This window comes from Maylandia zebra, linkage group LG11, assembly GCF_041146795.1.
Source record: "Maylandia zebra isolate NMK-2024a linkage group LG11, Mzebra_GT3a, whole genome shotgun sequence".
Taxonomy (NCBI): Eukaryota; Metazoa; Chordata; class Actinopteri; order Cichliformes; family Cichlidae; genus Maylandia; species Maylandia zebra.
This window is the reverse complement of record NC_135177.1, coordinates 14,946,303-14,959,974: the sequence shown is the minus strand read 5'-3', so window position 1 is coordinate 14,959,974 and position 13,672 is coordinate 14,946,303. Positions and strand designations below refer to the sequence as shown.

The 13,672-nt window shown below is 38.3% G+C and overlaps 1 protein-coding gene across 1 annotated transcript in view; it reads right to left on the bottom strand.

The window, feature by feature from the left end:
- The window catches only part of LOC101463989 (zinc finger protein 236), a 51,805-nt gene extending 39,878 nt beyond the window's left edge, over positions 1-11,927 (bottom strand). Inside the window, exons 1-6 of the mRNA XM_014412637.4 lie at positions 11,846-11,927; positions 10,569-10,708; positions 5,247-5,411; positions 4,975-5,153; positions 4,048-4,178; positions 652-824 (exon numbers count right to left, since the gene is read on the bottom strand). Coding sequence (XP_014268123.3) covers positions 652-824; positions 4,048-4,178; positions 4,975-5,153; positions 5,247-5,411; positions 10,569-10,708; positions 11,846-11,897 — 840 coding nt within the window. The 5' untranslated portion in view covers positions 11,898-11,927. The remainder of the gene's footprint in view (positions 1-651; positions 825-4,047; positions 4,179-4,974; positions 5,154-5,246; positions 5,412-10,568; positions 10,709-11,845) is intronic.
- Between the last annotated feature and the right edge of the window lie 1,745 nt (positions 11,928-13,672).

The window sequence follows — 13,672 nt, the reverse complement described above, 5'->3', positions numbered from 1 at the left end:
CAAAAAAATGGCTTCTGCGAGGTGTTTACAAAGGAGAAAAATCAAACAAGGAACCTTATGCCCTTCCTGACACACAAACAATATGACAAAGTACCGTGCTTTGAGTATAACAAGCTGTGAACAGAGGTTCTGGCAATTTAGTGTGTGGCTCAACAAGATGTACAAGAAAAAATACATATATGTATCTGGGGAAACAGTACAACTGAAAGACATGCTAGTGAATTGTAGAAAGCTGGTAAACTTTTCATGAACATGATGTTTTGGGTGTTAACTGTTTACATAAATTTGTGTGAAGTCCTTAACTCGAAACCATTTAAAGTCCTTAGAACTTTTACTTTGAAATGTAGTTTTAGTTTCCTGAATTTAAGTCGATTCACTAAGTTAAAAAGGAACTTGCAAGTAAACAAAACAAGGAGCTCATTAACCGTTTCTAATAAAAACAATGGCTGACTTCACCCAAGGAAAACCTTTCTTTAGGTGAGATTAAACTGGTACCATTTCTATACAATGTGATACCAGGATTTCAGAAATGTAAAACATTATAGCATCAATTCCCCTTTAATGACCATATCTAATCTTTATAAACAAATTAATTACACAGTCTTGAAACATGCATCTGAAGCCATGACTGTGTTTTTACTGTGCTTTTACCTCAGAATGAACCCTCTGAACGTGAGAGTGCAGGTTCCCCTTCTGGGAGAAGGAGGCAGGGCACAACATGCAGAGGTGAGGTTTCTCCCCAGTGTGTCTCACCATGTGAGTCTGTAGCACCACCTTCTGGTTGAAAGCCTTGCCACAGTGCGTGCACTTGTAGGGTCTCTCACCTGCAGAGGAAGAGCACGATGAGGTCAAGAATCAAGCTGTAATAATGACAATATTTATAATAATATCAAATTTATACAATCTCAATGAATCCCTTGTCATCTCCAGAAAATTCAACAACAAAATTAAAACTATTCCTGGAGATATAGTAATTATTATATGTTATACAATACATGGTTGTGTTTAATGTATGATCATTAAAAAACTCACCAGCATTGCTTCAATAAGAATTTGTCCAACAATATTACCCACATATGTGACTGTCAGTGGTAGGATATCTAATTTTGTTACAGTACAACCATGCAATTTTATCACCTTGGTAACAACATAAGGCTGGTATTACTTCAAGCTAAATTAAGATGACTCAAATACAGTCCTGTACCATTCCAACATCACTGCAAACCACAGAGGTGCAAATTAACCATAATGTGTGTTTCTATAGTCTTTACCTCATCAACTGAAAGGTTGTTTGAGATTCAAAGCACAAGAGAAGTCAATTCAATTCTGCATTAAAAAACCCCCAGCTCAGCCCAGCCAAACAATTTAACATGTGGATGATGGGTAAACAACATGTGGGTGGCAGCTACTGGCTACATTAACCTGAACCCAGATGGCTGAACGTTCACAGGAACCACAAGAACATTTGAATTGAAACGGAATATCGAATTCTACCCACACAATCTCTCCATACCACAGCTGAGCAATGGGCCCAGCTGAAGGTGTGCAGTTTTTCCAGATAAGCAGTGCAGCTACTTACGAATTTGTAGCCTTATATGAAAGAGCAAAAGAAAAGAAAACCAGAATAAGCGCTGTTTTTTTCCTGCTCATAAAAATGTTTGTAGCTACCAAAGAGTTTTCCATCAAAAGAAAATCATCAGGATTATTTTTAACCTGTGGTTTTAAGTCTTAATATGTTTTTGTATATCAAATACCCATATATAACAGGAGAAAATGGTAATACAAACTCCATGTTTTAACCATATCAGGGCCAATTGTGGCATAGCTTAAACCCCCCAAACCCTCATTCTGAGCTACAAAAAAGTCCTTGATTATATATGGCTTGTATATTTTAATTTTATTGGACAGCATTCACAGGAAGAAAGTGCCTCAAAGGGACATAAAATTTAAAAACAAAATGAAAGAAAACAAAAAGTCTCCAAACACCTTGAAAGTCCACTGCAGGCTACTGAACCCCCATCAATTCAAGCTGCTGACAGTATCCACTCACTCTTCAGGTTTCTGGAACCTCAAATGCAAAATTCATTCACAAATGAAATATAAGAAGCAACCGCTCACACTGTTTCAGAGAACTGATTCAGAGAAGCCAGAGAAATATCTATACCTCTCTCCACCACACATACCACAAGGGCTCAAGAACACTATAGAGGAACAGTGTCAGTAAACAAAGTTGTTACTGCAGTGCACACACAAAAGAAAGTTAAAACCACAAATGGTCAAAGGAGCTTGCAAAGAAAAGCGTCTGGACTTCTTTAAGTTACTTGAAGACGTTTCACCTCTCATCCGAGAAGCTTCTTCAGTTCTAAGGTCAAATGGTGGAGAGTCTCTGATATAAACCTAGTGGGAGTAACCCCCCACAGAGGGACAAAAGGACCCCCTGATGATCCTCTAATCGCGATTAGAGGATCATCAGGGGGTCCTTTTGTCCATTTGACCTTAGAACTGAAGAAGCTTCTCGGATGAGAGGTGAAACGTCTTCAAGCAACTTAAAGAAGTCCAGACGCTTTTCTTTGCAAGCTCCTTTGACTACGATGACCTGGATGACTGAGAACAACCTTCACAGACAAAACCACAAATGCTTCTTTGGTTAGATTTTAAATTCGTTTTAGAAACTATTGACGGGTTCTGAATAGATGTTTACCAGCACACAGGTCAGTAGCCAGCATCAGTGGTGGCGGTGCATTCGTACATGGGGTTTATTAACATCTTTGCTTAATGGTGTTTACAGATTATATAATTGAAGCCTTTGCTTATTTAAAGCAGGACATAGATCAGCTACATTCTGCTCACACAAATGTTTGACACATTATAAAACAAGTAGCTGAATACTATAGAAGCTATACAAGCAAGAATGGCAGACATCTGGCTTTCAAAACTACACCAGCTGATCTCCTCAGTCCCTAAAATAAGAGTTTCCTCAAAAGAAGACTCAAATTACAAAAACGTATTGTTGGCATCCAATTTAACGTGAGCCTGCAGTCTGCTACAAACTATAAAACCCTTCACTTTCAAAGTTTAACATGATGTTTATATCAATTATCCTATATTTAATAGAAATTGATATAAACATCATGTTAAACTTTAAAAGTGAGAAGTTTTTACAGTTAGCCTGCGTGTCTATTGATCCTGCTTATCATTTCTACTTGTATAAATACATTGCATGCGTATGGACTTTTTTTTTTCATTCCACAAACGGAGAGAGTTAAGTGCACACTGCATCCAGGACAGTCTTTTTGTGGTGGTTTTCATCTTTGCTCTGTGTTCATACCTGAATACTAAGAGAAAGATTATGTGTGTGTCCTCATTAGGATAGGGATTTGTGTTGGTGTGTATGGATGTAGCCTGTGGGTTTATATTGTTAACTGGTAATTATGATGCAATGTATTTCAGGTCATTTTATAGAAAAACAGTAAAATAACTTTTTACTTTTAATAAAAGTGTTCTGTGTAATGTATGAATCTGTAATATATTACTTTTTTTTGTGTCACTACAAAAAGGGGAAACACCTCCAAAATGAACAATTATTATTTGACCACACAGCATTGCATAGCAATGTTGGGGATTCCCAAATTTTGTAAACTTTACATTCCTTCACATAAGACTCATAATGCTCATCCTAATATTTTAATTTAACATCTAAGCCAGACCTTCCCAAAGTGTGGGTTCCCGCCCCACACTTTTTTTCTTGTAAAACAAAGGGGGGGCCTAGCAAAAAAAGTTTGGGAACCACTGATCTAAGCTAATTAAAACCACTGTGAACTATCAAGGAGAAACAATTAGATCCTCTTCTCAATGCTGAATGGCTGTCTAAAGTTTTTTTTGTTTATAAATTCATTATCCAGAACAAAGAAAATTAGCCTAAAGGATCCTGTATTGGCCTGAAGTAGATACAAATTCTACCCTCCAGTTTCTGCAGTATTTTTGCTCTGAGCTTAAATCTCAATATAAGCACCATAATCAGGTTTTTCTTTTTCCATTCTCACTCACCTGTGTGTATTCGGATGTGCCTGATGAGCTGGCTGGGCTTTTTGAAAGCCTTTCCACAATGATGGCAGCTGTTTGTGAACCCACTGCGATCTATGTTTTTCTTGTAGTTTCTTGAAGTAGAAGTAAGTGGCCTGTAAAGGAAAGAACCATGAGAAAAAAATCTAGTTTAATATAGTGTGCATTAACATAGGACCACGGAAGGTCACTCATAATACAACAAAACAGTTTTTTAAGCCTTATGTTTGAGATTTAGACAATTATCCTTTGTGTAATTATTTTCTTTACAATTAAAACAAATGTTTGTTCTATAAGTAAAGACAAAATGGTATGTGGCATTACACACAAGTGCTTTCTGAATGGTTTAATGAGTTTTAAAAGTACTCAGCTGTACACTTACAGGAAATTGAACTTCTTTAAAACAGGCCTTAGTCCAATAAGTAGCATATTTGTTACTAGTCTGCAAATTAACATTATCATAGAAACCATGTCTAAAAGAATAGCTCTGAAGTAGCATAAAGCATTAAATTGGCTTAGCCTCTAGCAGTAACAGGCTACAGAGAGTTTTGAGAACAGCTGCATAGACTTGCTTAAGCATTTTTGTGCTTAGCTCAAATGAAAGATTATCTGACAATGACTACAAATGTACTTATTTTCCATGAACGCCATGAAAGATGGTGCTTTAATTTCATCACTCTGCAGAGCTGCAAATTCACCTAAAACTGTTTTTGCAAAAATGTTTTTTTCTTCATAAAAGATTCATCTATCCTGAATCAGACACCCCTCGGTCTGTACAAAATACTAGATATGTCGATGCTTTGAATTTTTCTTTAAACAGCTGCATGATTCATACCAAATTTTTAACCCAAAGCTTTTCCACTTGACTGTGTCAAATGTAATAAATCAGCATCCTGAAGTGTCTTGTTTGACCTCATTTTGATGTGACTCTTCATATGCTCCTTTATTTGCGCAGACGTCTTGAACTCCTTGTCGCAGGTCTTGCAGGTGTAGACCTTGATGCCCGAGAGCTCCTTCCGATGCTCCTCCAAATGCAGAGAGAGCTGGCTTTGAAGAACAAACTCATCTCCGCACTCAACACAGATCAGATTCTGCAAGAATGGAAACCAATAACATAGAAAGCAGTCTAAAAGAGAAATAAAAGTGCATAATATGCACAGAAACCACAGCATGAGGCATTTTACCTCCTCCTTCTCATGCAGCATGATATGGGATTTAAGGCTGGCGATGCGAGAGAACTTCTTATTGCAAACGGGGCAGGTGAAGTCCGATGTAGTGTGTGTGGACCTGTGTAGCGTGAGGTTGAACTCCACGTTGAACGTCTGTGAGCACTGGTCACAACGATGAGGCTGCAAGAGAAAGAGAAATGAAAGAATGGGAAAAAAAATGACCTTCTGCTGTGAGCTTCTTGTTGCTGCTGTCACTATGTGAAGGCAGATGGAGACAGAGAAGAGACTAAAAAGACAAGATGGAACAGCTGAATCTCAATCAATGTACTACTTTGTCTAAATTAAGAAACTGCTTTGTTGTGAAGGGTAGAGAGTACTGTAAAAAATCCCCATGAGGCAAAAATGGCCCCAATATTAAATTTCTTTTCTATTAGGAGAACAAGCTGACTTCATTTTAGAGTGCTTTTTTGAATCTAGTCAAGTCTGAGAGTGGTACTGACACAGTTGAGTCTTACTCACTCTGGCATACTCAGAGGCCACTGCTCTTCAACCTGGAAAGTGGGAGCAAAGGCAATGGACTTGAAATTTAAATGGCCCAGAGCTACAGGTGCAGCTGCAAATGAAACGAATTAAGCTCCAATTGACATATTTTTGCTCCCGGTCTCTCTATTCTAACTTTCTCCTCAGTAGCATGGCATTAAGAACTAAATCCCTTAACTTGCCTGTGATTGTGCGCAATGTGTGAGATCCTGAGAATAAAGAAGTGAGAGAGGGAGTGTGACCAAAAGCGAGCAAGAAGTGAAGCAGGCAGAGATGTGAGTGCTGCGAGTGCTTTAAAATGCATAAATGAATGTGATGTAGAATGAGTTCCCAAGGAACGCAGTCCGATTATCCTACACCAAGAGAAACCACCAACACAACCATTATCACAGTGTACCCGCTTCATACAACATCGCCATACGTGATCATAAAGAAGTGAAGAGAAGTTTTCAAAATGTTATTTCAAGAATACTTTTTGTCCTATGTGGTGACTCAGGTGCTAGCCATCACACTACCATCATCTTACTTCACTGTTGGCATGATGTTCCTTTTCTGAAATCCTGTGTTACTGTTATGCCAGATGTAGTGGGACACACGCCTTCCAAAAAGTTCAGCTTTTTCTCCTCAGTTCACAGAGTATTTACTCAAAAGTCTTGGGAATCATCAAGATGTTTTCTGGCTAAACTGAGATGAACCTCTTTTTGCTCAGCAGTGGTTTTTGTCTTGGGACTCTGCATGCGGGTCGTTTTTGCCCACTCTCTTTCTTATGGTGGAGTCATGAGCACCGACTTTAACTGAGGCAAGTGAGACCAGTTCTTCAGATGTCGTTCTGGAGTCTTTTGTGACCTCTTGGATGAGTCGTTGCTGCGCTCTTGGATTAATTTTGGTGAGCCAGCCACTCCTGGGAAGTTTCCCCCCTGTTCCATGTTTTTGACATTTGTGAATAGTGGCTCTCACTGTGGTTCACTGGAGTCCCACAGTTTTAAAAATGGCTTTATAACCTTTTCCAGACCAAGAGATCTCAATTACTTTGTTTCTCATTTGTTCCTGAATTTACTTGGATAATGGCATCATGTCTGGCTTTTGAGTATCTTTTGGTCTACTCCACTTTGTCAGACAGGTCAGAAAGTGATTTCTTGATTGAGAACAGGTATGGCATTAATCAGGCCTGGGTGTGGCAAGAGAAACTGAACTCAGCTTTTTGCAAAAAAAAAATGGAAGGAAGGAAACAAGTTTTGTTGTTGACTGCTTGAGGTTTTCTTTTAAAATCTTCACATATCCTTCATTCTTCCTTCCAACTTGATGAAATTCTCAGTTCCAGACGTGCCAAAGGATTCCCACAGCCTAATACTCCAACCACCGTGTTACACTGAGGGGACACTGTGGAGATGTACACCTCTCCCTTCTTTCTCTAAACATAAGCAGTGCATCTGTGACCAGAGAGCTCTAGCTTCTTTCCATATGATCAAAGGATGTGTTTCCAGTGTGCATAATCTTTCTCCAGGTTGTTATCGACATACTTCAGTCCGGCTGCAGTCAAGTGAAGATTTTCTTGGTCTTGTAGTCCATTCGTGTGCACGGTTGTAGTGATTGGCTTCTTTGAGATTTCAATTCCTGACCTGGCTAAGTCATTTACTGGCGTCATGGCAGTTGTTCTTGAGTCATTAGATACATCTCTTACTATTTTTCTTTCCAGAATCTTTGAAATCTTTGGCGTCCGATCTATGCCAGCCTATGATAACTTTGTATATCCATCTCCTCCTGTGTTAGCATAAGTGATTCTTTTTCTCAATTTTAAACTGATCTCCTTTGTCTTTGGCACTTTCTCAAGTGACAATTCAAACCCTTTCTGTAGCTTTTCTACTGTGTGTAAATGGGAAGATAACCCTCAGATTTAACTTGACTTTACAAGCTTTGAACATTACAAAGTTAAAGCACATCACTGCACAGCTGTAGTTTGTACTATGGCTAAATAAAAAGGTCAGTTTGTCAGAGGGCTAATAATAGTGACCCTGGTCATTTTTGTTTTGCTTAAATAACTGTGTTATTGTGAGCAAAAATAAATAACTTAATATTTTTAAAGAAAACTAATATTTTTTAGACATGTTAAAAATCCCTTGCTCTGTTAAAAAGGCACTAGGGGAAAGTTTGACAAAAACTTTAAATTTCATATTTTGTTTGGATCTGTACATCAGTTAATGTTTTTCAGAAACTTTAATAGGAATGTTAGGACTTTCCTATGTGGCAGCATGACATGTGTTAGGTGGGAAAAAGAACTCTGAAACTACAGAGGGAAGACTGCAGCTGACATCATACAGTAATATTTACTGTGCTGTCACTGGAAAGGTAGGGTGAGAAACCATGGTCTTTTGACTGTTTGTAACAGTACATTTCAGAAGCTTTCAAAGTAAATGGCTGTAAATAAGGTGAGACCTGTGCTAAGACTGCCAAACAGACTACAGCAAGTTTAAACTTTCACGCTGTGAAAAATGATCCAAGCTGAAACATCCAGGATAGCTCCAGCTTTAATGCTAAGCTACTAGAGTGGCCCAAATGCAACCTGTAGCTGTAGCTGGGTCATCCACTGCAGCTTTAACACCATGTCTGTCATTCCCTTCACCTGCTCACATGGTATGAGACTAACACTTTCTTCTTTTTCCATCATCACAAACCCTAATACTCCAACCAATTAAATCAAGTAATTAGCCTAATTCTTTTCAAAAAATTTATTTAAGGATTTTGATTTTTTTTTCCATTTGAGTTGACCAGATTCAGTACTTTTAATCTGCTACTTTGCAGATTATGCAAACTCTAGGTCAAGTATAATTTTAGAGTAATTATTTTTATTGTATGCATCGACTACAAGCTACACTTGACTATTAATATTGTAGCATCCAGAGTGGGTGTGATAGAGCCTGACTGATATCAGGTTTAGAAATCACCAGTATTTGGCGATTTAAAAATCAGATATATCAGGTGATATTTTTTTCTATCAGACTAGGGCTGCCACGATTAGTCGACTAGTCACGATTACATCGACTATCAAAATCGTCGACGACTAATTTAATAGTCGACGCGTCGTTTGAAGCTTTGTAAGATCACAAAAGACGTAGGAATGAGTAGCAGGATTTAAGAGTGTAATAACGGACTGAAACAGAAGAGGGCAGCACTGCATGTACAAGGATGCCAGCTGCCGTTAAACCCCGAAGAAGAAGAAGAAGAAGCTGTGTCCCAGAATTCATAGCGCAGCCCAGCTCAGTTTCCAACAATGGCGGCAGCTAGTTAGTTTTAAAATTACTCTTATTATTCTTTCTGGGTCACAAAATAAACGTTGAACATATTTCGTTTTCGGAGACGTCTGTTACCCACTAGCTCGATAGCTAGCCAGGGGCAAGGCTCACTAGAGCCCGTGAGAACACCGGACTCCCGGCAAATCGTTTTCAAACACACCACCGTCTTTCGCTACTCATGTTAAACATACATAAGTCACTTAGATAACTTAAACATGCTATTGTTTGGCTTTTTTTTTGTATTTTATTTCTTCCTGAGTAAATCGGTTTGGCTGAGATTAAAGTTATAGTTTTTACACAGCTGAATAAACGTCAAGCAGACAACTGATTATCAGAAGTGTGAGATGTTCAAGAATATACTCCAGTGTCCCGTTATATTTTAGATAGCAAGGAGTTTATTAAACTTCACCGAAACAATCTGTAAATTTCATTAAAATTTAATAAACTATCATCTTGTCTTTATTTTTAGTTAGCACATACCTTAAACACTTAAAGCTGTAAGCTAATGATAGTTATATAAGAGCAGATGCATGCTGGTGCAATATGCTGTACGTTTTACGTCCAATGGATGCATGATCGACTAATCGCAAAAATAATCGGTGACTAGTCGACTATCAAAATAAACGTTTGTGGCAGCCCTATATCAGACAAACAAAACGTAAACATATTCTGCCTGACTATGCTCAGATCACTGGTTGTTGTTGTGGTATTTCAAACATTCTTGCAGAGTGCCCTCTGATGGCCAAACTATGTAACATGAACACTTATAACTTGGTTAATGGGCATTTCTCCTGTATCTTCTTCACTTCTTAAAAATGTTCACTAATCAACTGTTATAAATAAAGGATACAGATATATTGCCAAATAGCTAATATCGGTGTTGGAATTCATTTTGAGGACGTTCTGGGTTTCTAGTAGCAAACTGTAGATGTTAGCTAAAATATTAGGTGTGCTATCATACAGTCAGGTCTATAATTTGTCGTTCAAACACGTCATTTTTGTAGCTTTGCCTTCTACACTTTCACAGTGTCGAGGTTTAAGTAAAACAAGTACAGATCCAGCTTTAATTCAATGGATTTTAAAAAAATATTGTATTACAGGCATTTTTATCCGTAGTGCCCACTTAAATTACTGGACTATGTAAACTAAGTCATTTTAACTAAAAAAAATCTGTGATGACTTAATAAGCACTTTAATTTAGCAGTAATAGAAATCATTTGACATTTAAGCTCGTCAACTTTAAAGTAGTCGCTTACTTTTTTTTTATGTTCCCAACTTTTTGTCAAGGGCTAGATCATTTTCAAGCAAATACAATACACAACAACTAAAACCCTGGACATCATCACTCAACTCAACAAATATTTGAACTGACATTAAATGCTTGAAAATCAATTAAAAAAGCACTACCAGAACTACCCTAAAATCCTGGATGACCGTCAGTGACCTACATCTAAAGTGAGCAGACCCAAGATATTGTGTCCTGCTGACACATCCATCTTGTACCTACCTTATCATTGACCTCATGTTCACGGAGGTGCTTCTGCAGCTGGCTCTCTGTGGTAAAAATCTGGGAGCATATTGTGCACTTCTTATCCTTGAGCTCCCCATCACTGAAGCCCTCTGCCTTAGATTCACTGGGATCCGCATCTGATGACAGGCACAAGAAGTGACACATGAGTATCTTAATGTGCTTTAAGAGGATTTCTCCTGTGAAGGATAGCTAAAGTACATGTTGTACCTCTTCACTAACACAGGTTATGTGTTGCCTGGATATTTTTCTTTGAAGTCTGGATTCAAGCAGTAGGTAGCATTTATATTGTACACGTCACATGACTCTTCATTCAGATAGTGTATTTATGATATAACAGCAGATGTCAGGTCTAAGATTAGCATTAAACATATCTAGAAGCAATATTTGTGAACATAAGTTATCATTCTGATCGTATATGAAATTAACAAAAGTATTTGTCCTTTTCAGCTCATTTACAATCGCATGTCATATGTGCTTTTAGTTATACACATGCACCTGTTTAACTTGATTTCAAGTGTTGCATGTCCACTGGAGTGGTTAAGTCGCCGGCAGGGTCGGACTGTATAATCCAGCCATCAAGTTTGATATAATGTCGGGTCCTCCTCGTTTACTCGTCAATCAGTGGGATCACGGGGTAACATTCAGTTTAAGTTATGCGGCCACCGAGCAGCTGTAACAACCTTGTGTTCTGACAATGTTATCAAATTGCAAAATGAATGCATTTCCACAGCACATAATAACATTTTCTTTGGGTCGTGTTAAATGTGCGGTTGTGACAACTTGTTCCAAGATATGCATCGGCAGCTGGACAGCCTCGCTACAGCGCTTCACAGTATCAAAACAACAATGGCCAACATTTTAGCGCGTTAGCCAAGAAGCTAACGATAGCGAAACCAGCTAGTTAGCAACAACATGCTAACAACGAAATACTATTAAATGTATACTCCATGTAAAAAAAAAAAAAAGCGTACATTAACTAACGCCACACAGCACCGAGCTCCGCTCCTCGCGGACACCAATTTAGACTGGAAGCCAATAAGAAGAGGCACCGAAACGTTATTAATATCATTCCGCCTCAATCACTCCTTCGCCGTACAAAGCAAAGCCCACCCGCAATACTATATCCGGGGACTATATGCACTACATTGAAGTGTTATTATATGCGCTACAGGGGTGTTTGGCAAAACAATAGCAGGTTATTTGGATAGCCCATTATATATATATTTTATTCTTTGCATTTTGGCACTTGTTACCTGTTTCGTCGTTGCTTTGAACTCTCAGTTTGCGAGGCCGGCCCCGCGGCATAGTTCCAGTACTCAGGGTGGGTGTGCTGTGAACGATTTGCTTTTCAAAATGGCGACTCTGTCATCAGTAGACAGCAGCGTCCTCGCGAAGACACACAGCCGCACGGACTAGGGAGACATCTACTGTTTGGTTTGTTGTACTTCACTTTTTGTGTACTACAACAGCAACTTTCAAGTTTTGAAGCTACGTTGTTATGAAATGCTTGGAATATGCGCAAAGCCACTTATCTTAGCAGTAAACGAGCCGTAAAAAGATAAAATAACAAGACACAAGTACAGTCAAATTCGTCAAAATGTTTTTTCTTTTTAAAAAAGGAGGTATTTATTTTCATCAATGGCCAATAATAATAAAATAATAACAACAATAATGATAATAATAATAATCAGACCAACAGACTAAAACACACTTTCTTAGGCATTTCAGATACACTGATTGGAACGTTTTAATAGCCCACTAAAAGAGAGAAAATGCCACAAAGTGAATTAAAATGCTAGTGACACATTAAAGAGCCTATCTGTAAAAGGATGAGTGTAATATTGCTGGCAGAGAATATAAAAGCACCCATAAAATGCTCCGCATTAATTCAACTATAAACTTGCTTTTGACGTAGTTTAAATCCTCTAGGAGTATGAGATAAAAAAAATATCATAACGTGCAATATGTTAGTTTGGAGTTCACAATTGAGATCCTAATAATTTTTCAAAGACAAGTTGTAATCTGACTTTAGCTTAATTTAACACCAGCAGAGGGAAGCAATGAGTTATGAATAGCTTTGGTCATTTATGGGCCGAAAATCCTGAAGACACTAACTGGATGATTGTGAAATGTTGCATTACCTGAATGATTGTATACTTCACTCTTATCTCCGGGGAGTCCAAATGATTTGATATCTAGTGAATGTTTTGAACTTTCCAGTGCAGACACACTGCTGAATTAAAAGACAGTTGGTGCACACACCCATGCAAATATACCCAGGATGACTAAGGGCATGTTAAAGACTATGCATGCTTCTCATTTGCTTGTCTTTGTCTGATAATAATCTATGTTTGTATTGATGGCAGCACTTTTCATTTCACACAAAGTCAAAAGGATTTTATTTTATTTTGTATTTTAGTAGGTAAAACACAGGGAAGCAGAGCTCGGAGCTAAAATAGAGGAACAAGACTATTGCTGTTTAGGTTACTGAAACCCCTGCAGAGGTTTGTGGCCAAATATAAATAAATCCTGCTCAAAGTTTCATCCTGGCATTACGGTATATAAGTGTAGAAGAAGAAAACACACCCAAATGCAAATCTAACATATTGACTAACATGTACTCACAGAATTGGAAAAAAAGGCACCACTCCTACTAATTTGAAAAATATTAAAAATACATGCTTTTTAATGAAAAACGATGCTTGTTCAGCTTTGCTCTGTTGCCCTTTTGTTCTGTAGACGTGTTTGGCAGCATGTAAGGATGAGCCTGATTGACTCAGCAACATTTTCCCCAGAGGCCTACAGGTGGAAAAGCAACGACTTTTGTCTGTATTTTTATTTGTTTCCAAAAGGGGAAGTCATCTCCTTGAGTTTTAGTGAATAAGCAAACAACCAAGTGCATGTTCATTGTGTAAGAACATCTGTTCCTGCCAGGCCGCCACTTACTTTGCACGTCCCCTCGTGGCTGCACAGGCCACTGATCTCACCACTGAAAACAAAAGCCTGGACACATCACTCTGACCTTGTGGGATTGTCCACGCCCCTACTTGCTCCCTTTCCTTTTTCTTTCTTATTCACCC